This window comes from Lagopus muta, chromosome Z (genome assembly GCF_023343835.1).
Source record: "Lagopus muta isolate bLagMut1 chromosome Z, bLagMut1 primary, whole genome shotgun sequence".
Lineage (NCBI taxonomy): Eukaryota > Metazoa > Chordata > Aves > Galliformes > Phasianidae > Lagopus > Lagopus muta.
In genome coordinates, this window is record NC_064472.1 from 38,732,232 (window position 1) to 38,759,155 (window position 26,924).

At 39.4% G+C, this 26,924-nt stretch overlaps 1 protein-coding gene across 2 annotated transcripts in view; it reads left to right on the top strand.

Moving 5' to 3' along the window:
- Positions 1-26,924, top strand: part of TLE4 (TLE family member 4, transcriptional corepressor) — a 100,054-nt gene that overhangs the window by 28,605 nt on the left and 44,525 nt on the right. For both annotated transcript variants that reach the window (XM_048930955.1, XM_048930956.1), the window contains exons 5-6: positions 1,908-1,970; positions 13,542-13,616. In XM_048930955.1, the coding sequence (XP_048786912.1) occupies positions 1,908-1,970; positions 13,542-13,616 (138 nt within the window). The remainder of the gene's footprint in view (positions 1-1,907; positions 1,971-13,541; positions 13,617-26,924) is intronic.

Genomic DNA, 26,924 nt, shown 5'->3' on the forward strand with positions numbered 1-26,924 from the left:
GCTCCTTCTGGCCTTGAAGTCTGTAAATCCCTGAACCTTTCTGAGTTACCAGAGTATCTGAGGGAGGCTCCAATATGAGTTAGAGACTGTGGTGTTTTGGGGCATTTCCCTCACGTGGAAAAGCCTCTGAGAGCAGGATATGTAGTTTTCTCTGCTTAAAGGCACTCAGGAGATTCCTTTAGAAAATACAACGGTGTGGCTTGGACCCAAAATTTGGAAATGACTGAATTAATGGTGCTTGAACCACTGCAGCACAGGTACTTTGGAACTGTGAGTTGTCTTACGTTCTACAATGCCTTAATCAAACAATGGATCTCAAATAGTGCAGTGCTAGTTCATATAGTCTTTGTGTCTGGAGTTAGGCATAAACCTTGTGCCCCCTGCATTGCTTTATGTAACAAGTACTTCATAAGAGTAAAACAAGTGAAATAGCATAGAGTAAAATAGTACAGTAAACACTGTCTATTAAAGGGATTTTTTAAGCTTTAGACTGTAGAATGTTACAGACATGTATTGACCTTTGCAACCAGATGATGATTTAGCTTTGTGATGGACATATTCTCAAGTGTTATTCAAGGTGCCTATGCTGCTAATAAAACAGTATATGAATGTCAAATAAGTATTAGAATGCATAAATTTAATGAGATGGGGGCTTGCATTAACCGTGAAAATCAGTGAGAAGTTGCTGGGATGGTACAGTGTAGATATTGATATAATCTGTAGGAGTTTGAATGGATTTTCTATTGGTCAAATCAATTGAAATTGTATTGAGAAGTAGTGTGTGTGAATTCAAAAGTGTATTCACAGTGTGCACAAGGGGGCAGAGTTAGTTTCACATGTACCTTACCTCCAGCATACCGCGTATTCTGGTTACCTGGCTGTATAACTGCAGTATTCCTTGAGCACAGTTTTATTTTACATACAGTTCTCTCATTTTACTGCTGTTTCTAAACCATTCAGTTCCGGGATTATTTCTAAAGATAAGCATTTTTGAGGAGTGAATAGCGAAAAGACTGGAGGGTTGCTGGTAAAGGAAGGAAGTCCAGATTGCACAAGTTTGTACATACTTGTCACATGGTTAGTAATTTTGCAGGAAAAATATTCTGTCCTACTGTATTGTGAGAAACTGACCCTGGTTATGATTTATTACAAGAAAGTTAAAATTTATTGCAAGAAAGTCAACATTACTTTAAATATTCTGCTGCCTAAGCTGTAATTCTTGTATCTCCACCGAGATTTGCAGAATAGATACAGAGAATAAGAATTGATCTGCAGTATAGAAATAAAACACCGTTTATTACCCATTTCTGATCACAATTGCTTAATAAAAGTAACTGCTGTTAATCCATGGTTTGGTCATAGCAAAATTATGACACAATAGTGCAAAACATCTAACCTTAGAAGATAAGTGGTAAAATGATTCCCAGTGGAGTTTTATATTGTGTTGCTAATGTTCACATGAAGAACAGTGTACATATAGAAGTAACTGGCTTATTTGTTCACTTACAGTTACATTGCTGTAATTTGAAGTGATGCTTCTTTTGCTTCCTGGGAGAGAATTTAGAGCAATCCACATTTTTCTGTTTATCTTCTTGTTACATCCACTGAAGACTTTTTCATTATAAGTTAATGTATTTGATTACATAGTGAAAGTGAACATTTCTGTGTATCATATGGAATTTCTAAACTGTGTTTTGTTTTGCTTTGTTTTTTAAAGGAAAACTTTTTAGTCAGAAGTGATAGGCTTCTAGGAATTGTTGAGCTGGCATCCAGATTTTTGTTAAGTTCTGCTAGCCAGAGGAGGGCTGGAGATGGAAGCAAACAAAAAACATGTATTCTGCATTCATGGTTGACAGTTGAGTCTGAGAATTTATATAATTAAACTTTTTTCTACTTGTCATTTGCAGGCAGAAATTGTGAAGAGGCTGAACGCTATATGTGCACAAGTCATTCCCTTCCTGTCCCAAGAGGTAGGTAGTGGTTTTTACTCATACCAGTCTAAATAGTTGCGTTGTTATAGTCCCTCTTGTTGAAGTGGGACTTCGTGTTGAGATACTTCACTTAAGAATGTTACAGTGCTTCATTTGACTTTCCAGTGTGTTATTCTCATTGTAACTTAATTATCTTCTCCAATTCCATTATAATGTAATTTATATGTACTTACTTGAAATGAAGAGTGTTGTGATGTGTTAAACAAAATTTTAGTTGTTCAAATATTTTGCTGTCATGTACAAATGTAGTTTTGCTCCCAATTCTGACTTTGTCAATCTGAAATCAGAGGATAGCTTGCCAAAAAGGTAGGAAGGCATGATTTATGCTACATTCTTGGCGGAAGGCTTTGAAGTTTAGTAGAAACTTCTGTTTTGGTGTACTGAGTGGTGGTGTTCCACAGACTCACAAATGCAACTTTTTTTCTGCCTGTTTTCTCATCCCGGACTGGTTATTACCTTTAAATCCTTTTATTATTTCTGTGTATTTTTGCAATATAGACAGAACATCGAAACTTACTGTAAGCTGATTTCTGTAAGCACTAATTTTCTTGAAATTACGATTTGCTGGTATTATCTTGAATGCTCAGTAGATGGTTTGAAGGGCACTGGAATTTGGGGGAGTTGGTTGGATCTTGCATGGAGCCTTGAAGTTGCAGGCATGGGTGAACGGAATAGTCTGTGTGATTCGTGAAAGGAGTCATTGGGTATGTGATGGCTTCCCTTGCCCACCCCTCCAGGACAACAGATGAGGAGCTGTGTGTGCTTCTGTTTAATTTGAGGTTTCACTGCTGTAGCATAGAAGTTAGAGCTGGAAGCTGTATTTCTTTGTAGTGTAATCCATAAAACGTATTTGTACCTGACAATGTGCTAGGACTCTCTTTTCTGCCTTCTCAGCTGTCTCATAAAGTACTGTTGCTTTTCAGGGGAGCTGTTAGTCATGCTGTGTTCTAAAGGCCGTGTGCTCAACATCAGCATTCTGCTGATGCTCTGTGTGTGTATGTGTGTTCATGCATCTGCCTGTGTTTGAGAAGAAAATGATGCTATCAGAACTAGAACTTGGCAATGTTCATGAGTGTGTCGGTGCTCTTTGCCTTTAAAGATAGGTTTGTGGTAACTAAATGATGTGTAATTATCTAATTATATTGCTGGGGGACCAGAATTCAAGTATTGTTTGGATCTAAAACAAGTAACTACTGGTGTTGTATTTTGCTACAGAATCACTGTACTTTTAGTTATGGGTTTTCATTTGCTGCACAGAATCATAGAATCACAAGGTTGGGAAGGACCTACAAGATCATCTAGTCCAATCATCCTCCCATTACCATTGCTACCACAGGCTACTAAACCATATCTCGTAGCTCCTCATCCATTTGGGGGCGAGGACACTTGAACACTGCCAGGGACGGTGACTCCACCACCTCCCTGGGCAGCCATTCCAGTGCCTGACCACTCTGAGAGAAAAAGATTTTCCTTGTGTCCAACATAAACCTCCTCTGGTACAACTTGTGGCCATTTCCTCGGGTCCTGTTTGTTGCCTGGGAGAAGAGGCCAAACCTCTCCTCATCACAGCCTCCCTTCAAGAAGCTGTAGAGCATGATGAGGTTTCCTCTGAGCCTCCTCTTCTCTAGACTAAACAATCCCAGGTCCGTCAGCTGCTCCTCATAAGATCTGTGCACCAGACCCCTCACCAGTTTTGCTGCCCTTCTCTTCCAGGACCTCAATGTCTTATTTGTAGTGAGGGGCCCTCCAGGCAAACAAGGGTACCCAAACAATGGTATACCTGTCCATGCCACAGATAGCCAGTTTCCCCAGGAGAATGCTGTGAGAGACGGTGTTAAAGACTTCGCTGAAGTCTCAGTAGACTGCATCAACAGCCTTTCCCTTGTCTACCAGTCTGGTCACCCAGTCTTAGGAGGAGATGATGTTGGTCAAGCACGACCTGCCTTTCATGAGCCTGGGCTGGCTGAGCCACGTGGGCACGTGCCATGTGATCTCACCCAAGATGATTTGCTCCATAACCTTCCCTGGTACTGAGGTCAGGCTGACAGACCTGTAGTTCCCCGTATCCTCCTTACAGCTCTTCTTGTAGATGAGAGTCACATCGGCAAGCCTCCAATCCTCTGTGAGCTCTCCAGATATCCAGGAGCACTGGTAGATGGCTGACAGCGGCTCAGCAATCACCCCCGCCAGTTCCCTCCTCACTCTAGGATGGAGCCTGTCCGGTGCCATGGACTTGTGACAGTCCAGATGGAGGAGGGGCTCTCTAACTGTCTCCACCTGAATCACCATGCGTGTATTCTGAAGCATCCCAGACTTCCAGAGCAGGGCGTAAAGTGCCCTGAGGGTAACTGATCTGCCTATTAAAGGCAGATGTAAAGAAGGCATTGAGGACCTCAGCCTTCTCCTTCTCCTTAGTGGTCACATTCCCCACTGCATCAAGTAAAGGATGGAAATTCTCCTTGGTTCTTCTCTTACCATTGGTACCTTTGTAAAAGGACTTCTTATTCTCTTTGACTGCAGTGGCCAGTCTGAATTCAAATTGGGCTTTTGCCTTCCTAACTTCTTCTCTGTATACCTTAGCAGCTTCCCTGTAATCTCCCCAAGTAGCCTGTCCCTTCTTCCAGAGGACATAGACTCTCTTTTTCTTGCAGAGTTTCAACAGTAGTTCCCAGTTCATGCACACTGGTCTTCCCCTGCAGCTTGCCTTACAGCATTCAGGGACAGCTGTTCTTGTGCCCTTATGATTTGCATCTTGAGCAGTGTCCATGCTTCCTGGACCCCTTTATTCTTAAGGCGAAACTCCCCAGGGACCCATGCTACAAGCATCCTGCACAGGTCAAAGTCTGCCCTCTTGAAGTTCAAGATAGCAATTCTGCTAGTCGCCCTTCTGGCATCTCCAAAAATAGAGAATTCTATGATTTCATGGTCACTCTGCCCAAGACAATCCCCATCCTTCACATCTCTCACCAGTCCTTCTCTGTCAGTGAAGAGCAGGTCTAGCAGGGCATCAACCCTGGTAGGCTCTCATACCAGCTGTGTAAGGAAGCTGACTTCCATGCACTCTAGAAACCTCCTGGACTGCATCCTCTGTCCCGTGTTATACTTCCAACATGTATCAGGAAAGTCAAAGTCTCCCAGGAGAACAAGTGCTGGCAATCATGCAACTTCTGCAGTCTGCTCATAGAATGCCTTGTCCTTCTCTTCATCCTGATTAGGTGGTCTGTAGCAGACCCCCATCAAGATGTTGCCCCTGTGGACCTTTCTCCTGATCATTATCCATAGACACTCAACTTCGTCATTCTCAACCCTGAGGTCTTCAACATCAAAACTGTCTTTAATATAAAGGGCCACACCACCACCCTTCCTTCCTCGTCTGTCCCTTCCACAGAGCTTGTAGCCATCCATCACAGCACTCCAGTCATGGAAGTGGTCGCACCACATTTCGGTAATAGCAACTAGGTCGTAGATAGCCTGCCACACAATTGCTTCTGAGCCCTCCTGCTTGTTGGCTGTGCTGTGTGCATTGGTGTAAATGCACTTCAGCTCAATCATCTGCCTCACCCCCGCTCAAGCATTGTTCCCCTAGGCTCATCTCTTGTGAGCCTTGTTTTGTCCCGTTTCCCTGTCATTGCTAGTTTAAATCTCTTTTGATAAGCCCCGCTAGTTCCTGCACTAGGATTTGTTTTCCCCTTTGAGACAGGTGCGTTCCATGCACAGACAATAAGCCAGGATCCGGGTATACTGCCCCGTGATCAAAGAACTCAAAGTTTCTGCCTTGACACCAGCCTCTGAGCCAATTATTCATTGCTTGCACTTTCCAAGCCTGTTCCATGTCCCTCATTGCCCTTGAAGGTATAGAACAAAAGATCACTTGCGCTCCCGCTCCTTGGACTAAACGTCCTAAACCCCTGAAATCTTTTTTCATAGTTCATAGGCTTCTCTGAGCAATTTTATAACTGCCCACCTGAACTATGAGTAATGGAAAGTTATCAGTGGACCTAACCAGCTTTAGGAGTTTCCTGATTATGTCCCTGACCCAGGCCCCAGGAAGGCAGCACACTTACTGATGGCTTGGGTCTGGTCTGCATATGGGACCCTCTGTTCCTCTGAGAAGGGAGCCACCCTCCACGGTCACCTTTCTTTCTTTCCTGACAGAGGCAGTCTCAAGGTGTGGTTACCACCTCACCATAGGCTCCCTCCTAGGCAGATCCTCCATTGCCTCACCACTCATCTCCCCTTCAACCTCCAGCGTATGAAACCTGTTTCTTAGAGAAAGCTGGGGAAGCGAGGTAGGCAGGCAGACAGGAATAACACAGCATATAAAAATGAGGTGTAAAGCTGATTCATACTCATGCTAAAGTGAGCACAGAAATGTCACGATTTTGAAACAAAGGCAGGATTGAGTTCTTGGCAGGCAAAGCTGTGATCTTGGCAAAGGCACAGGATCAGCATTTCTATGACAGAGACATCTTTTCCAGAGTATGCAGTACAGTGTTTAGAAACTTTGTACCAGAATACTCCTACTGGAACTGCTATTTTCAGAAGAATTCTTGAGCAGAACGTTATTACAGTATGTAATAGCAGGTCGTGCCGCTCTGCTTGCTCTGCTTCCAGATCCCAGGCTGTTCTTCCTGGAACAAGCATGGTTCTTGCCATGAAGAAAGAGAGCTTAAAGTACATCTGAAGAGAGACATGTTTGATTCACAGTGACTGATGGATTTTGGCCCTCAGCTTTGATTTTGGAAGTGCTAGCCTGCATTGCCGCTGTATGCTCACATGGATTTAAAAGAAGAAAATACACTTAAGTTTTTGAGATTTAGTATTAGTGGCATCCTGCTTAGGTGAGCTCAGACTCTGCCCTGTTTTTCATTTGCTCTCCAGTGCCTGCAGCTGCATCAACCAGGAGTCCTTCTCCTGAAAGCTGGAATTAGCACAATTTAAGTGCATGTATTAGAAAGAGAGGAGGCACTGTGATCGCTCTGCATCTAATTTCTTACATCTCTTCAGTCAAGGCTGATCTCCCTTGTGATGCTCACTTGCAGTAACTTTTGAACTATGAGCCAAGGGGCTTGATCAGTGTTTGACAGCATTCTGGACTTCAAGCTAAGCATGGAGGATATCACTTCAAAACAACTTTGAACTTAACTATTAACTATATTCCAACATCTTCTCATTGACATGCTTGCTGTAGGAACTACGTAGATAGAAGACAGAGATGGCTGAGATTGTAAACTTAAAAAATTACATTGTTCCATTCCACTTCTGTCATGGGTACAGTATGACCTCATGAGGGCTTAAACACAGCAGTGTCATTGTGCTTTGTGACTGCTGTTTACTTTTTTAGGTTTTAGGTCAGAGCTTTAAGAAGTTATAGGTCTGAAAGCAGACCTGCCTGTGGTTTCTGCCCTATCGAGCTGCTGCTTTTCAAAACCATGGCCCACAAACTTTCCTTCAGCTATTTGCATGAGTCTTGTTTACCAAGTCTTACAGCTTCTTCTCTGTGTATACTCTGTGATATTGAAGCTCTTTCGGCTATACAGGAAATTGAAAGGTCAAAATAAGTTCACAAATAAGGCATTTTTGTATGTGGTGACATAGACAAAAGGGATCACTTCTAAAAAGCCGCTGTACACATTTGTATTACTTGGGGGCAAGTGTATTTTCTAGTTTATCTAGTAAGATGGAAAAGGGACTAGAAGAATTGAATACAGAAGCACAAAAAGACTTTTCATATATCTTGATAGTGCTGCTGAAGGTGATACTTTTCATATTAGAGTTAAGAAAATCTTAATGATTCTTTGATGTCTATTATACAGTAACATTTTACAATCAGGTTGTATTGGCATGTGCTAATGAGGCAAAAGAGAACTGGTCTTTAGTTTCAAGCATTCTGCTAGTCTTAGTTTCCATCTAATTTGTGTATTTAAAAACTAAGTGTCTTAATGGAACCCTCTTTATTTCATCATCTAGATTAATAGAGAACTGAATTGCAGTATGCTTTTGCTGTTTTTGCAGTTTGCATACAGTATAATTGTGGAACAGTGCCTGAAAAATGTGATCAGACTCCTTCCTATTGTGCCTGAGGGAAAAATGAACAAAATGCAGTGGTTACATGCACTGATGGCAACATTATTGCCTCATAATGGCACCAGGTTAACTTGTCTTACTGCTTGTTAACTTTGTAAGGAATCAATGAGTTGCGATAACTCACTTAGAAGCAAGAAATTGTGTCCAAAATCACTAGAGATCTCTTGAAATGAATGCAATTACAATATGTCACCCTTCTGTGTACTACTGCCTGCTTTGTTTCAAGGAGCATACCAGTAAAATATTCAAGAATTTTTTCAGATGCAAGAGTTCAGTCAGATTTACAGTGCTTTAGATTACCTAACTATGCATCAAAAATAAAGTTTTTAAAATTCCTATATATGCAGTCAAATACTGTCTTGTTTTTATGTTGCCTTCAGCTTGAGAAAACTAAAAAACAGCATTAAGAAATACAAACTTCCCCTTTTCAATAAAAAAGAGTGACTTTGTGGTCAAAGCTTGAGATGAACCTCAGGGGTGATCAGTGTTCAATTTGTGCTGCTGTTGCAGACTTCCTGTGTTGCAGTAGTCATTTTCCACCTCTGTGTGATGTTGTGAGATACTGGTGTGCCCAAGGTACCTTCTATTAAATATGGGGAAAGAGGTGCCCACAGGCTATAGGTAAATGCTTGGAGCTTGTTAGCACTCAGTTAATGTAGTTTTGATAGTGTGCAGCTGGTGTAGATAGTTTGATGTTCGCATCCTCTTATGATCTAACTGGTGAGAGTCTATTCATTTTGGGTATAAAGCTGTAGATTGCTCCTCTGCTAATTTATGCTGCTTCTCAATTGGGCATACCAGCTGCAGCACAGTGTGACATTTCTTCAGACATGTTGGTTTCAGGTTGAATCTGGTTCCTGTCTTGTCAACATGGTGTGTATGTGTGTCTCAGTGCAGCCTGTGGCTGTTGCTGTCTACCTGGCCTGTGTATCCTGAATGCCAAAGGACGTGTGCTGGATTGTGGCTTTTTTTTTTTTTTTTTTTGGTGTGACTGAGTTGCTCTTGGATCATGGTTACCTAATTTTGGGTAAATATCAACTGTTTTCGTGTTTATACACACATACACACATAAGTTGTCTGATTTGCACTTCAAGCATTGTTTAGGCTGGAGGAAGCTATCAGAAAAGTTTCTGAAGATTTAGGGTCCGTTCCAGTGAACAGGCTGATAACAAGATAGAAGGCCTGCTCTTTAGTAGCTTTCAGTTTCCATGCAAAACAAGGTGGTCACATTGACTTAGGAGAGCAGTGGGATGCCACTCATCCATATGTGCAAAGAAACAATCATTAGAAAATACTGCATGTGTTCCCGAATGCGGTCCTTTCCTCTCAAGCACTTTACTATTAGCGGATGGTTTTCCTTTTGCAGGATAGACACGGGCCATAATATGCTCACTCTTCTCTATATTGATATCTTATAAAGGAGCTTCTAAAGCTTACTAAGTTTGGATGAAGAACATTAAGTGCATTATATAGAAGCAGAGCAAGGGTCTCTGAATGTTATTCAAAAGGTAATAACCATTGGTCTGAGATTTGAGAGACTGAGAAGAAAAAAGCATTTTCCTCCATCTTAGACTTGCCCAAGACGAGCTGAAATAGAAAGTATAAGGAAGCTATCACATATCTGTAATCCTTCTACCGTGGAATACATCTTATTAGCAATTTATGCATATATTGCTAGTAGTTTTCTTAGAATCTTATGAAGTGGTTATTAGATCTCGTCTGAGTTGCAGTGCCTGGATTCAGTGACCCTGCCGATCCTTCTTAGTTTTCTAAGCATGTGCTATACTCCACTGTAAATGTGTTTTTGCTCACTGGTGTTTTCAGTACTGCCTCATCTCATTATGCTGTCTCTAGATCAGGCTTTTCAGAATAACACTGCTTTATTTCCTGAGGAAGACCTGGTCTGTTCTCCCTCTAGACAGATAATACAACAACAAAATATTATAAATAAAACATAGCAAAATTTACCTGCTTCTGCAAAGTAAATTATCTGTGATTTTTGCATTGAGTTTTATAAATGGTGCTGGAGGAAGGCTGGAATTAGACATTTCTAACACCAACTTCTGTGCATGTATGTTGGGAAATTTCACCGCTTGACTGCCATCAGCATGGCTCCCCTGTTGTTGGAAGCAGCATGGTGCTCCAGTATGTTAAAAAAACAAACAAACAAACACAACAACCAAACAACAACAAAAAGAAACACAGATATTTTCCACCATGCTGCAATGCATGCACAGGAATCAGGGCTAGGTGACAGTGTGGTAAGACAATGTGATTGCAAAAACGCCTACATCCTTCTTGTGGTCTCTGTTGTTGCTACCCACCATGAAACCAAAAGGAGAAGATTTTCCAGCATACGACAACTGCAGACACCATTCCCTGCAGAAAACAGAAAGGGATGAAGAGTGGAGACAGAGAAGAAGTTAAAAAGGAGAAATGATACTAGTCTGCATGACAGGCGAGGCAGGGCACCAAGTTCATTGCTCTGGTCTGGTATGCAAAATCCTGCTTTGTCATACCTGAAAGTAGTGGTCTTGTCATTTAATTGCATGCAAGAAGGTAGGCTAGCATTAGAATTTGTGAAAGCTGCAACACTCTCTCTTCATGTAGCTGACAAAAAAGTAAAAGTATTTTATTTGGGGGTATTTTTTAAATTTAGTTGTAAGTCTTTCATGACCATCTGATGGGTAGTCTAGTGCTTGGTGCTAATGTGATGCCACTGGTTGCTGGAGCATGAGCAGGGTTTGCACCCAAGCACAGTGCTGGACTCCAGCAGTGGTCTGGTCTGGCAGCTGCCCTGCCCTCTGTGGTGCTGCCTGCCCATCATGTTGCATTTGGTCCACGTTGCATACATGGACCACTATCGTGTGCCTCCTTGTATGCTCTGCCAAATTAAGAGGCATCCAGTCTGTGATCAGTGATGTGAAACGCGTAATTCCCTTACACACAAAGGATTTGATGAGTAAGGAATCCCCATGCCAAGAAGGTATGAGTTGATGTGGAGGCCACTCTGATTTTTCTTGCTGTGATGCATTGATGTGTGTTGTTTGGATCTGTGATTCAAAGTAGCTTATGGGTCACATGGGGCAGTACCTCCAGCAGGGTCTCAGGGATATGGAAGGGAGTTGGAAGTGGCTAGATTGCTCTGCTGAGGTAAAAGTGATGGAAAAGCTAATTACAGACCATCTATTTTCTGTGTTGTGCATACCATGGCACTGAAGATTAAATCAGTGTTAAAACAGCTGGCAACAGAGAGTTTTAATTGTTTCTACCATACCTAATTTAGGTGCAGCTTTACAAGGCCGACGGGTTTTCTCTTTATGAAGGCTTGATCCCAAGCCTATTAGAATCAATGAAAGATGCTCTGTGTTATTGGTTAGGGCATTTCTGTCTTGCAGTGTTTTTCAGCGGAAATCTTAAAGAGCGATTTTGGTGCTTGACCCTTCCACATTCACTTCTTCTTACCTGGGAGTGAAACAGTGTTTTCCCAAATACTCTTCAGATCCATTGCATGTATGTGTGCTGCAAATGGAACAGAGCCATTTGAACTATTGTAGAATCAACTTATTTTTCCAAAGCCTAGACAAAAATTTCAAGCTTTTCTGTAACACTGTTGAGATTTTCGGGCCAGAATTTTGCAAGTTCCTTGGAAGATATTTCTTTTTCTCTCTGTGGCCCTGGGGATGGAATTTAATTAGATGGGTATTACGATTGTAAAGAAGAATGCTCATACATAGGGCTGGATTCCTGTCTTTATTTTCATTGAAAAAAAGGTATTACCTAGGAAATGACAGGAAACCAATGATGACTGTAATGTGATCAAAAATTCTGTGATCCTTTTGACCTCCACTTGAATATGGTGGGGTAATTTTTTTGGTCACTTCTTGTCTTACAAAACCACATATCACTGATCGTTCAGCTACTTTATATGTCCTTACCACGTGATGATCTGGAGATGATAATGCATTGTCAGGAACTTGAGGCTTGAGAATTGCAGTTTTCTTTTTAATGGTTATCCGTGATGGCGATACACCACTCATTGCAGTCTTTTTTCCCAATGCCAAGAACACATTTGCTCATATTCAGCCCTGTTTTTTGTTCTTTACGTTTGCTGCTCTTAACTGACAGGTTTGGTTTATGTTAGTACTGTACCTTTAGAAAACCCTAAATTGGACTGCTGTGGTTATGTTTGCCATAGTATGTTATTTGTTCTCCTGGCATTTCCTTCATTTAATTGTTCTTTGCGTAAAAACAAACAAACCTTAAAACCATTTTCTTCCTTCCCAGGAATGTTTCTAAATTACCTCCTTCGTTATTTTCTGTGCTTCAGGTTAGCATTTCTCATGGTTATGTGAGGATTTTTAGGCTTGCTTTTCCTCATCCCAGGAACTTTTAGGACAGGGAATTTGTAAGTGACAAGGCCATTTTCGTTTCTGCATGGCAGACTCTGTCCCCATTTTGTAAAGAAGATAGCTGGGTGGGGAGCAGCAGGAGCTGGCACATCTGAGGATGTCAAACCTAGGCGCAACAGCGCCCTTCCTCCTCTGAGTGGAGGTTGCTATACTCAATCTGTGGCTGTAAATCAAGGGTGATTCATTCCCAGTACTGAGCATGCAATTGCTTGCATCTCTACCTGGACCCTCCCCACCCCTTGCACCAGTTTCTTATTGTAATTTCAACCCTACAGGACTGCATGTGCAAAAGAATTTGCCAATGGTGGAGCTTCAAACTGGTACAGGTCTGGCTGCAGGATTAGGATTTGACTTTATTTGTAGCCAGTGTTTTCACATAAATACCAATCACTTTTCAGTGTACAGCAATTTTGAATTTACTTCAGGAATACAGGATCACTCAAACTGAGATAATATAACCACTGAAGCTTGTAAACTGTGTTGTTAATTAGACCATGTGTTTTTGATGGACTTTTTAAACCTATTAAAATTTACGTGTTGGGGATTGAAATAATTAGTTCTCTTTCACATGTTTGACAGAATTGTGAATGGCATTTTAAATTTCATTCTTATGGTTGAGTTGCTTTGAAATATACCAAGGAGGAGAATCTGTATATCCTTCAGTGATGTGGGCGCTGTGTGGTTGTTGAAAATACATACCTTTCATTTTCAGTATGCTTTTCTTTTTTTTTTTTTAATCAAGAAGTTTCTCTGACTGTAAGGAAAGTGATTTGCTTTTAAAGGTGACGTGTAAGTTTGGGAGTGCATTGATGAACAGAAGGAAGGCAGGGTCCTCAAATGGGTTGTAAAATTGGTCTTTTTGGTGCAAGGGTATTCCAGGAAAGTAATGGCATTTTATACACAGAGTTTGACTGTTAGAGAACTATCATTTCAAATGTGTGACTGAAAAGTAAAAAAGGAAAAAGGAAAAATCAACAACAACAGCAACAAAAAAACGCATAATAATTTAGAAAACAAATAATTTTATTCTGTTTCTGATCTTCATTTGTAGCACCAGCAACAAGTGGTGCAGGCTGTGGAGCGTGCCAAGCAAGTGACCATGGCAGAACTGAACGCAATCATTGGGGTATGTGGTCTTTCCATTTCAGCTCTAATAGCATTTATAAAAAGCTTCTTTTCCCTTTCCTTCCCTTCCCTCCCTTCCTCTCTCCTTCCCTTCCTTTTCCTTCCATTCCCATCAAAGGGGCTAAAGTTGGGGGCAGTGGAGAAGGTCAGTAGCTTGATCTTGATAAAAGCTGGCTACTGCCTGAAAATGTTGTTTGTAGTGTGTAGAGAAAACAAACAGGTTAATGCCTGTGTTGTATCCATTCCCTGAAGTTGGATGGATATTTTTCTTTTAAGTCAGATTATTTTCTTTCAAGACGGATTGTTTTCTTTTAAGTCACGTTGCTTCCTTTGTATACTGCCTGCTAGTCTGCTTCTGCACCATGCTAACAGCTTTTGTACGGCACACTAAGCCTCAACGAGGAATTGTTCCCTTTGCTGCTTCTCAGACTACTGTGCAGAAAAGCACATGAGAATATTCACCACACATTCATATTTACTTTGCAAAATAATTTGGTTACTTTTATAACAAAAAAATCTTGGAAACAACATACAGCAAAATATCCCTTCCCTGGTCCGAACATACATGTGTGTGCAGCCTCTCTTGTAAAAGCTTTACTACTGGTGGTATGGGCTCAGTGTGGAACCCCTGCAAGCTTTATGGGTGTGGGCAGCCACAGTGTTTACATTTTATGACTGGTAGGAAAGGCATAGTAACAAAAGCTATGGCTGTTCCCACTACATAAAATAAAGGTGAGGAGTCATAGCTTAATAGCACATTATTCATGTGTATAATTATGCAGCTGGTGCAAGCAGTTGTTTAAGTTATTCTAATGAAGACGCTACAACTGTACTTCCCATATTCTGCCCCCTCCCAAATGCTTTTTCTTTTGTGTATAGATTATACATAAAAGTCTTTTCCTTTTTTTTTTTTTTTTTTTTTTTTATTCAGTGTATCAAACACACTTTGAAATGCTAATTATTCCATTTACTTTCATTAAAATTCAAATTGCTGAGTGAAGATGTGGATAAGGGTCGCAGAATAATCAATCTGAAGTGAAGATATTGCTTCAATTATGCCTCTGTCTTTTAACAAGGAAATCAGGACTCTCTGATCATTGCTGACAGTAGTGTAGAGCAGTGGTCTGATTGTAGCTTGTTTTTAATAGTCTGTTTCTAACTCTGTTTTGTATCCATCTGACCACGAGAAAACACTGGTAGTCAATTAGAAGATATAAATGGAAAAGAGTAACCTTTATTTCCTCTGAAGTGCCCGTTAGAAAGAAAGAGGTGAATCAGAGCGAGTCGTGTAGAATCATGAATAACATTTGTTGTACGTCTTTTACGCTCCAGTGGGGAAACTGGGAGATGAATAATTTGCCAATTAGTTTTCATTACCTAACCAAAAATATTGCCTTCTATTAACATTCTTTGCATAAAGTAAGCAGCTAAGGGTTGGTTTCTTTGTTGTAGAAGTTTTTGTGTGTCTGCTGTGCGTGTGTATAGTGTTGCTGTGTGTGCACATGCCATTTTGTCTGTGTGCGTGTGTGTACACATACGCATGCATATGAATACTTCGCAGTCTATTTGTGTACATTTTTGTCATTCAGTTTTGCATTAGGGAGACTGGGAAAAGTAATTTGCATCCTAGGGATGAGAAAAGTTTATTGATGTAGAGCCTATTGCACTTGTTATTTAAGTTTATCCTGTTTTCATGAATCGCTAAACTACTCAGAATAGATATAAAAAGATTGGATGCTTGTCTGGGAGCCTCGCAGTTACTTCTCTTGGTTTGCTCCCACCAGACAGAAGAAAATTTTGTATTTTGCTGTCTGAATTTATCTTTTCAAGACAATTGAGATTCCATCGCTGGAAATTTTTATAATGTCTGAAGTTTGTTTCTGTGCATTAAAATAGGGTAGCTTTCATCTCCCTCAGAAGGGTGATTTTAGCTTTCAGTACTTCCTTTTTCCACTCTTGTTTTATGTTGATTTAGGAAATGCTGCGTAGCATCTCTCTTCATTTTTAGAGAAATGGGAGCAGTGCTGACTGAAAGTGCCATGTTCTGCACAGTTAAGGGGAAGTAATCGAATTCAGTTTTAAGGAAATTCATTTAAAAAAATAAAGCTGAATAAATAGAATAGGTTATCGGAAGATCTTAAGTTCTAGTTCTGTGAACACCTGTAATAATTTTACATCTGAACTTAGATAGATTTAGAGTCTGAAAATGTAGCGTGGGACTAAAAGAGTCTTGTCATATTTTGTGAATACTGATAAAAGAAAAAAAAAAACATAATTAGAAATCGTGGCTCTAATTATGTTGAATTATATTCTTTTGTTCTTGGATAAGTCTGACAGAGTTCATGTTCTTTTAACACTGTGATATTTTAAAAGCTTCTAATGTTTGCTTGCTCTTTAAAACCTCTCTAAATAAACTTCTTTTAATTTCCCATTGAGATGTATAGTGGAAGAAAACATGAGCAATATCATGAGTTTTTGAAATATAAATGTTGTAAAAAATCCTTTGTGTTCGGGGCCTCGGTGTTCCCTTGACTCAGAACTACTCTGGTTTGAGTGGAGGAGCAACAGCTGGAGTTTAAAATGGATTTTGCTGGAATAGAGTTTGGCACAAGAACAGAATTGAATGTACACAAATCATGTCTCTCTTTGTATTTCACATACATATTTTTATATGAATGTTCTCTGATTTAATGGAATCTGATGAAGCACCTTTTTAACTTTGCAATATTATTCTATCTTCATTGGTAAATGAACCAAATCACTGATCCGTGCAGTTTAAATGCAAAATACTGAAGTGAGCCTGGAACCCGGAGAGATTGCTTGTTCTCCTGACAATAAACTCGTTGTGTTTAATGGAATGAAACACAGTTATAATGACTTCTTTCACAGGTCATGTTCAGTTTAAAGCTGTTGACGGACTGAAACAAGTTAAATATAATCCATCTTCTTTTTGAGAGATACAATGAGAAAAACTAACCCAAAACTATGTGTCATAAGCATGCTGCAAGAGGATTGTAAATCTGCATCTGATATTTGCCATGGGCAGCGTGGAATAGAATTTTTGCTTGGAGGAGTTGTAGCGCACACTCAGCTGTTCCTTTCCAGGTTGGGTGCAAAGGTGTGAGCAACACGGTGCACCCAGTTGGTCTTCTCAAGTGTCATAGCTACCGTGCTTTTAAACTGGAAACTGCAAGATCACACTCTTTGAACAGTGCACAAATTGTAGCCTTAAATCAGCAGTATGATCTAATTAGGAATGATGTTTTCATTTCCTGTATTATTATTCTGAGTCATCTAACTGTCTTAAAATATTTTTGTTTTTTTTTTTTAATCCACTATACTATATAATAGGAACTTGCTGTGTGAATGCGGTTGAAGGGAACCATGGAATTAACCTGTATAAGAATTTTACCAGAGTATGTTTCTCTGTTTTAAAATAGTTGGTTTTAAAATAGTTGGTTTTCAACTGTGTTTGGGTACTAAGAAAGAAATGGAGGCTGCTTATGTGTATGTTTATCACAGGAGAGATAAATGAAATGCACCAAAAACTTAAGAACAGGTATGTGATGGTGTTCAAAGAAAATGCAGTTTAGCACAAGAAATGCTGAACCTCAATTTTTAGTAGTGACATTTTAATGATAGGAAGTCTGCGAAATTATTTGCCATCAATTGTAAAGGCAATAACAAGCCTTGGTGGTTTTTCACACTCTCTGTGTTAAGTGCTTTCAGAATGACAGCGTAAACTGTGTTAGAGAACTCCAAGGAAGTAAAACTGATTAAAATGTTCATGCTTGAATGGTGCTGATGGAATAGTTCATTTGGACTTTCTCTACCTCCTGCAGCTCAAGCTGAAATATTAAAATTCAGTGGATTTAAATCTCTCTCCCCTCAGCTCAGGAAAAAAACATTACATTTTAATAGGTTTTAAACTCATAATTCATTGGTTTGGAGCAGCACTATTAAATCTATTTAAATATTACTTGTATTACTAAGGAAATGATTTAAATGATTTTGTCTTTACCATTCTATACATCTGAGAAAAAGGGGAAGAAAAAGGCTTTGGTTTAATTCTTAAGCATTTTGTTTTATTATGTCACTTTTACTATCTATTTTAAATGTAAGCAAATGGCAGTTCTTGGAAGAAAGGATGCTTCTATATTGTGGCATATAACTGTGAAGCTATCAAGCTCCTTTTTTAATACCCCACCAATCAAAAGCTCTGTCTTGTGTTTGAAGTTGAAGTGCTAGTTTGCCCCATCTCAGAAGGTGTGTAATTTGTTTGGTTGTTTGTAGGTTTTTTTGGGTTTTTTTTGAGCAAATTGTGTTTCTGCAGATGTGGAGAACAATATCTGTTTAAATACACCGTATGCTATTCTCCAGGCATGCAAAGTTTTGAAAGTGTTGTGGTGCAGATAAGTGCATACAAGTTGTAATACAAACCTAGTGTGATTGCGTGCTGTTGCTCCCAGGGCACCAGTGGTACAGAGGTCTGCTGTTAGGTATCAAGGTGCTTGTAGCATTGCAGAAGCATTTTCAACTCCTGTATGGTAGGTTATTTCTGCCTTTCGCATGTGCTTGTGCAGTGAAGTAGAGAGCAGAGGGACTTCTGGGGTTCTTTTGATTGAGGGGAGCAAGCCTAGGCTGACATTGCTAACTGTGAGATGATGGAGGAGGGCCAATGCCTTGCCTTGAAGCTTAACAGGAGCAGGGATGCTCTCCTACACAATGCCCAGTTGCAGGCAGACTTTTTACCACAGGGTGGTACAGCAGAAGCTTTTCTCCTGTAAACTAAAAATGTTTAATGGTCCAGTTTGTACGGTAGAATTGTTCCTGCTTGGCAAAGGGTGGGGAAATGTACGTGTTGTAGCACTGGCACAAGTCACCCCTCTAAGGTTCTTCAGGTCCTTTCTGTATTGTTTGTTCAAGGGCTGTGCTGGCATTAAGCAGTGGTTGAAGCTTACATACTGTAAAACAAAGTGGCCACCTGCTGCATATTGTACACAGATTGTTATAGTGGGAAGGTGGCAGACAAGATTGACTTAATGGATATGTGCTTCATTTGCCTATCTAAAGGAATACTGAAATTCATTCCTCCCTATTTAATGACTCTTGTTTGCTTTTTGTAAACTAAGAACGTGTGAAGTGTGGTGTGTAATTTTTTTGGCACTGCCTAATCTCTGAAATAGAACTGTAGAAGAGGAAATTGTAGATGTAGAATGCTTTTAGGTGAATATTTTTTGTTTTGAATGATTTGTTTGAAGTACAGCTAGGTCAAAGGTGCTGCTTTTTTTGAGGATCAGGAGGGAAGAGGTGGTTTTTTTGTAGTGTTTTTTTACTTTTTCTCCACCCATTACCAAGTGCTATCTTCAGAGAAAGTATTGCAGGTGAGGACTGATTTCAATTAATCTCTACCGTATGCAGCATTATCGTAATTTTAAAAGGGTGAAAATGAAGTACAAAAGGTCTTTTTAGGGAATTTTGAGAGAAATAATTAGAATGCATGTAGTTCCAGCTTTCATATTTATTGAAAAACCTCTCCAAGGGTGGATTTTAAATGCTGTTGCTACATTTGGAATGGGCTGCCACTGTTTTCTTCTTTACACAAGCTGTTGTAGCTACTGAATTTATATTGGTCTATCACTGTAGGAGCAGTCAGTAACATGTTGCAGGGCGAAGTGCAGACCATTTATTACATCCCACTGCCAATATGCTGATGCCAGAGGCCCTTCTTGTTATGCTAAAGTAAGTGCATATGACAAAAGTACTACAGCTCACATACTGTATCTGATCTGGCAGGGCAGCTGACTTCTGCCTTGTGTTTTTCCAAACACTGGCACCAATGCTAATTGACCACTGTATCTTTTTTTTTTTTAATTAAGATTAATCAGTATGGCTATGAGGAGTCCTATGAAGAATTTTCTTCATACTTTACAGCACGAATATGTGCAGTATTTTTTTTTTTATTTATTACTTCCTTCATGGATAGGAAATAAAGAGGAGGAAACAGTGTTGCCATACTGGTCTGTACAGCAGTGCATGGAAGCTGCCTCCATCTCCAACCTAATATGAATTTGGCACACTCTGTCAGACTTTTGGTCCATTGTTTACTATGTAATACTTCAGTGGTGGCATAATAATTCTGCTTTGGAAGATAAATAGTATATAAAGTGAGAACATAGTGCATAATGTGAAGGCAAGGATTTCCAAAAAAATGCTCAAATGAGAAATTAACAATGCTTACATACTCAGTGGAAATGCAGCCCATACATCCCTACTGTACTGCGTAGCCTGAAGGCTGATGTTACCGTGTCATGTTTTCAAGCCACGGTGTTCTGCAGTCATCTACAAGCAGGCCTATGTGTTTATCATTTAAACTTCTTCTAAAGTTTTCAGATACTACCTACACAATGAATGAGGATTAGGTGTCCAGACAGTGGATCAGTTAAACATTTGCTTTCCTCCAGATGTGAGTAGTTTCTTACATGTCTTCAATCATACTATCTAGAGCAAGAACTTTAGTTATCAGGATGCAGACTAAAATACTTCATTTCCAGATGTAAAATTAGTCTTGAAAGATGGAATTTAGGAGGTTTTTAAGTTTCTGATATTTCAAAATGTTTTACTTCTGTTAGTGAAACAATTCTCCACATCATGTTTGGACTTTTCACAACAACTTCTTCAATATGTGAATGCATCACAGGCATTGAATCAATCCCCTCTAGTAATGTTTCTGATATGAGGCAGTACTGCTTCAGCTGTTTTATACCTGGGAGAAGCTGAGGCAAATAGAGCAAGTGGTCCTTTTACAGTTTCAGAGTTGTGACTTAAATGTAGATTGTTTGATCCTTGTCAAGACCTTTTATCAAAGCTATTGTAACAGGTAAGTTGTACTAGAGCAAAAGAAATCACTTTAAGTCTTGGTTAGTTGACTGCTGGGCACTAGATTAGAAAGAGATAACTTTAGTACACTCATTCAAGTCTTAGAGAGAGAGAGAGAGAATGGTATCCTTGTGTCTTAACAGCTAACATTGTTCTGTGGGAAGAGACTGCTCACCACTGGGAAGAGCAGGCATTGCAGTGGTCTGCACAGGAGTGTGGCTTCAGCAGAAATGGCAATCTTCTAAGTATAGAATGGGTTGGAAGGAATGGATCAATTCCAGCAACCCAGGTGTTTATCCCAAACACAGGCAGCTTGCTAGAATTCAACACAGTGTGGACTCCTGTGTTGTGACCATGACAAAACATAGAGTAGCACTGAAAGAACTAAGGAGTCTATTAATCACTACTCACTGTCCTGAAATTTGACTTACTTGTCTTATGTGTGGCACATGAGAAGCCACTAGCATTTCTTCTGATAAGACCTTGAGCACAGCTGTACTTGGTGCTTTCTGCCTTCTCTTAATGTAAATTTTCTTTTCCTAAGCTAGCAAGAGGGTGGTGAAAAAAAAAGGAAGAAGATTGCTAAAGTGGCATGATTTATACAAGAATTTTTGCCCTATATGAGATGATAATAGAAAGTGATTTTGAAGAGCCTTCTCTCTGTTGAAAATGAGAGAGGAGTCCTGCAGGCAGAAGAGTGAACTACTGAACTCTAAGATTCTGGGGAAAAATGCACCTGTCCCTTTGCAGTGAGTTAGTTGTTTTCTTTACTGAAACGCTAGCCTCTTTAATCACAGGTCTTTGACTTCTTAGTGGATCTCCTGTTGTTGTTACTTTTGCCCTCTACGCTGTTTCACTGAGTGAAAAGAAGAAAAAAAAAATCTGAAGAAGGACACCTGGTGAAATGTGTAACAGGAGCAGATGTTCCTGTATATATCATTAGAAGTGGAAATGTTCTGTGCCTGTATTACCTTTCATCCCAACAGTATAGTTCTGGAATTGACTTCTTATTTCACTTTAAAGATATTTGAGACAATTTGCAAATATATGATTCTGATAGTTTCTTGGTTACTTATGTAGGAGCTATAAATGCTTCCCTAATTATTAATGACTATTGATTTTTCCCTTCTACTCATAGTTTTCTGAGTGGAGTTTGCTTTCCTTAATTAGAATTACTGGTTCTCAGGGAGTAAGAACTTTGGCATTTGCCTAGAGTTTGTTTGTTTGTTTTATTGTTGTTATTTTAATTTATCTTTTTTTCCCCTCAATTCTGTAGTTTTTAAATTCTTTTTCTTGGATTTTCTATATCCCATATTTTCATTGTCCTTGTGAAGCACTTAATTTTGCTGCAGGGAAGTTGTATTTGGCATATAGACTTCCTACCAATCTCCGATACTGTCCTTTCTCACTGGATGCACTTATTTGCAAAATGATCTCTTTTCTATTACAAGACTGGTCTCAAGGTCCTATTTCTGTACCACAGTGTCTTTATGGTGTGCATGTATGTCCCGGATCATTCCATGCTATTGCATGACTCTCCCTCTATGCTGTTCTGCCATATCGTATCTTAACATAAAAAGAAAAACAAAAAACAAAACAAAACAAAAAAACTGTATTGGAATGGTATGCCAGAAAAGGGAAGAAATACAGTGCAGATAATATCAGGAGGTGCGAACTAGCATGAAAGATAAAAACAAGATAAAACCTATAGCTGTCCATGCCAAAATGCTTCCATTTCTTACTGGTCTTTGAAACACTGATATTTTATATTCTTGAGCCACTGTTTTTATCTCAATAATCTTTATCTCAATTATCATTTTGTATTTATGCTGTCATAATAACAAATCTCTTGTTTAAACAAGAAATCACTTTACCTGATGAATTTCATAAAGCTATCTTATTCTGATATTTTGGTGATCCTCCCCAGCAGGTATGGGTAGTGTGTGCATGTGTATAGACACATCTTTTTGAGGCATTCATTTGTTAACTTTAGAAATGCCTTCAGGTTAGAGGTGTATGTTCAGATTGTTTGGATAGTGGCTGTGTGCTTTCAGGGTCTGTGAGGGGAAGATGGTAGATTACTTGACTCTTGGAAAGTATCCAGTAAAAACTTGAACCTTTTCCAGGAGAATAAGCTTTTGATGTGCTGGCTATAACAAGAGAGCATTAGAAACTAATTTCTTATTGCGTTTATTTTCATATTTTGCTTTAAATTTGATCTCTTAAGATGTATGGGGATAAGAATTAAATAAAGCATCAATATTTATAATTCCAGTTGTAAAAATCAGTGATACTCAGTTAAGTATCTTTTGCAAAGCCTTTTTATTCACTTCTTAGACATGGCTTTGGGAATTATTTTTTTTCCTTTTTACTGTAGACTATGTAGGAGAATATTCAGAGTTTAAAAAACAAGAACAGATAAGTCACAACTATACTCTATTTGATATATATTAATAAGTCTCAAAATTTTAATACAGATTTTAATAACAAACTATCTTCTTAAATTTATTACCAAAAATAGTTTTCTTTTTTGACTTCTTTCTGACTACTGGTTTTACCCTTGCTCTTATATTTTTATTCTTCGGATAGTTCTTAAAAACTTTGAAACCTTAACAGCATTGTGTATTTCTTGGTAACTGAAGGAATATGGGGTGTTTGTAGTAGCTGTTTTCTTTAAATAGTTCTCGAAAACTTACAGCAAAATATAGCCTGGTGTACTGCCTTTGCAAATTTTCACCCATTATGAAAATGCATACTTGATTTCATGCATAGTGCATTCAGATATGCTAGGACTGTGGAAAGCTAACAGCATTGTAAGGGTTCACAAATGACATGACTAAGAATAGCAAATTAAAGAGGAGATGGAGAAGTGGGAAGTGAAAGCATTACAGCAACATCAAAAAATTACGTGATTGCTCAATTGGCTCATTTTCAGGCTTTCCTTGCAGGTTTTTAAATTTTAAATTTTTATGAAACTCCCCTATGAGGAAAGGTTGAGGGAACTGGGCTTGTTTAGCTTGGAGAAGAGAAGGCTGCAGGGAGACCTCATTGCAGCCTTCCAGTACTTGAACATGTAAACAGGAGGGGGAGTGGCTGTTTACAAGGGCGGATAGTGATAGAAAAAGGGGGAATGGTCTTAAATTGGGACAGGGGAGGTTTAGGTTAGATATTAGGAGGAAGTTTTTCACACAGAGGGTGGTGACGCATTGGAACAGGTTGCCCAAGGAGGTTGTGGATGCCCCATCCCTGGAGGCATTCAAGGCCAGGCTGTGGACGTGGCTCTGGGCAGCCTGGTCTGCTGGTTGGCGACCCTGCACATAGCAGGGGGGTTGAAACTACATGATCTTTGGGGCCCTTTTCAACACAGGCCATTCTGTTATTCTATTATTCTGTGTTGCAGTGATCTAAATTCATTGTATTGGAGAAATGAATGTAAACAACTATCTCTGTTGGAATGTTTCTGTGTGGGGAGCATATCTGTCACTTGTTTTTCTCCTTTGTATCTTTGGCTTTTTGAGGGAGAGAGAGCAGCCCATGTCTTTTTCTTATCGTGTTGTGGTGCTAATGTGATGCCCAGTGGATAAGGAATTGCCTGTGTTTCTGTAGCTTTCTCTGTAACCAAGCAGCTATAGACAGGCCATCCTGGAAGTTAATGTTCACTGGTGACACTGATGGGGAGTGAAAAAGCAAAACTAAACTGTGAATGCTGTGGGCTTTTGAACATAGTAATAGATGTCAAAGGTCTGGAAATGGCAGCTGAGAAGGTTCTACCATTTTCTGTCTTTGCCTTCCTGAGTACGCTTATTGGAAAACGGAGCTTAATTAGATTATCATTTATGGTTGGTTTTTTTTCCTTTTTTTTTTATTTGACATGTTTACTGCCAACTTTGTCCTCGCATTGTATTCTGATAAATACACCCAGCATTTTCACTTTTTTTTTTTCTTTTTTTTTTTTAAACTAGAGTCTTCCTTGTCAGTGCAACATTGTTTTTCAGTTGTTTTTATTTGCTTGCTTTCTTCTTTCCTCCCCACTCTCTTCAGTTAGTTTCAAAGATCTCTGCAAGTCAAGCTGTGGAGAAATCATCAGTTCCTGGTCAACTATGCAGTTCTGGGCAGTGTCAAGCCACTGCACTGATGTGCAGTTACACATACTACTCTCAGTGCACTTATAATGTCTGGGAGATGTTAAGAATGTTTGGCACATTGAAGATGCAGAATCTCTTCTACTTTGTTGCTGAGTTATGTAGAGAAACTCCCAACAAAGAACAGCAAAAGATTACATTTGCATTGCAGTTCACTTCAAGCTCTTTGGAAATCATCCCATATCCGTGGAGGAGGTCATATAATGCAAATTGAGTTGGTTCTCTGTAGATTGTACAGAAATGTGCAGTGAGTTCAATTTTCCTTGAATTTTTTGATCAACTTTGAAATAGTTAACGAGGCCAGAAGCTCTATCACTGCTGATATTCTTAGGCACTTTTCATTGCTTCAAGCCCCTGGCAGATTAAGGCAGACATCTTCTTGCACTGGTTTATAGTATGTTTTTAAAAGGACTGGGAAATTCTGCATTTAAAATGAAAGCTGATATTCTGTATCACAGGTTATTTTGTCCACTCCTTTTGTTTCTCTGCTTATCTTCTTTTTTTTCTTTCTTTCTCTGACATCCCTCCAGTCCACCACAAATCCAATTTGCCAGCTTGTTCCCTTGCTGTAAGGAAGCCCCAGTCAAACCCTGAAGCTAAACAACACACAGTTTGCTCTTGTTTCATTTTGTTATAGTTGATTTTAAATTCTGAGCAATGAAGCATCCTTGCATCAGAGCACCGGAGAAACAAAATGTGTTTGATACATCTATGAGAATGGATACTTACTTGAATGACATAGGATTGCAGGCAGTGAGAGGTCTGATCTTTTTTTTCTCCTGGAAGAATCTTTTTTTTTTTTTTTTTTTTTTTTTTTTTTTTTTTTTTTTCTTACTTTTTGTGTTTCTCTGTGGTTTTTTTTCCACACTTCTTTTTGGGTCATTCATCTTCTGTTCCTGGCACTGCTCTAAATCAGGTGTCATGTATTTGCCATCGCCTTTCAGGTTCCAGAGCCGGGGCTGTATTTATAAAAGTAAGACAAGGATCCGTACCTTCACAAGAAGGTGTTGAGGGATGTACCTATGCAGTATACTGCATGAGTTAGGTGACATGTTGCGTGTGACTCGCTTTCTTTCACTTTCAGCTCACCCATATGTAAAGATTCATGCTAAAGAGGGGAGGGAACAATCAGGTGGGCTGCACATTATCTCTTGATTGATTAGAGAGCTAGAATGTGAGGTGGGAAATGAATTCATATTCAGATGAAAAACAGAAGTATGAGCTTAGCTGTGTAGTAAGAAATTGCAGACGGAATGTTTTTATGCAAAACAAGTTTTTATTTCTTCATCTTCCTAAGTCCTTTTTGAAGACGTGCAGGGAAGAGAACGATCTTAGAGGGTTTCTGATTTGATTTACTATGAGCTATAAGAAGTGACTGCTGGAAAGCTAAAAGAAAATTTCAGAGCTAATCTAGTTACTAAATGAGCTGGAATTAGTTGGACAATCGGTGGGTAAACCTTGAACCTAGATATCTTTCTTGAGAGGCATTTAAGCTAACTTTTTTTCTGGCCTTCCCGTTCAGTAGCAACAAACTATCTACCCACAGTGGTTAGTATAGCACAGAGCTTGCTGCAGCCCTGGTTGAGGTCAAGCACTCCCAATTCGCCCCTCTCAAGGGCTTTCTCTATGTGTTGCCAGTGTACTGGTAAAAATGACTTTAAACTCTTGTCAGCGCAGTTACTGGTGCATGCATCACAGTCCCACTCAAATAAACCTGTCACAACACAGAGTCAGCAGCTAGAGAACAGTACAAGGGCAGGCCTCTAGCTTTCCATTCGAGCATCACTAAACGTGCACAGAGTGCCCAATTATTTCAGCATTATTGAACAAGCCTACAGGAGGACCCAAGCCTTGCTACATTAGATTTTCTTTAGTAATTTGCTCAAGTACCGCTGAGGACACTTAAAGGGCTTAAAACGGTGGCTGCAACCAGTTTCCTTTTCTGGATTGTTAATTCAGGTTTTCTCTTTCAAATTAACTCTCACTGCATGCTGTGCAGTAGCGCTGGGAGAACTGTTTAACGCTAATTTTCTCAATTTTCAGCTTTTTTTTTTTTTTGCATTATATAACTGCTGTTATAGTTACATATGCTTTGATTAGACATGTACATGGTGTGTTTCTGCTAGCAAGAATAAAATATAATAGCTCTGTCAGAGGAATAAAACACCATTTTTACTAAAGCTGGAAAATTCCTTTTTTTTTTTTTTCATTTTTGTTATTTCAGCCCGAAGTTTACAGACTGTGTTGCATCCAAACATACAGACATTTATAAAATGCCAGGGTGTTGT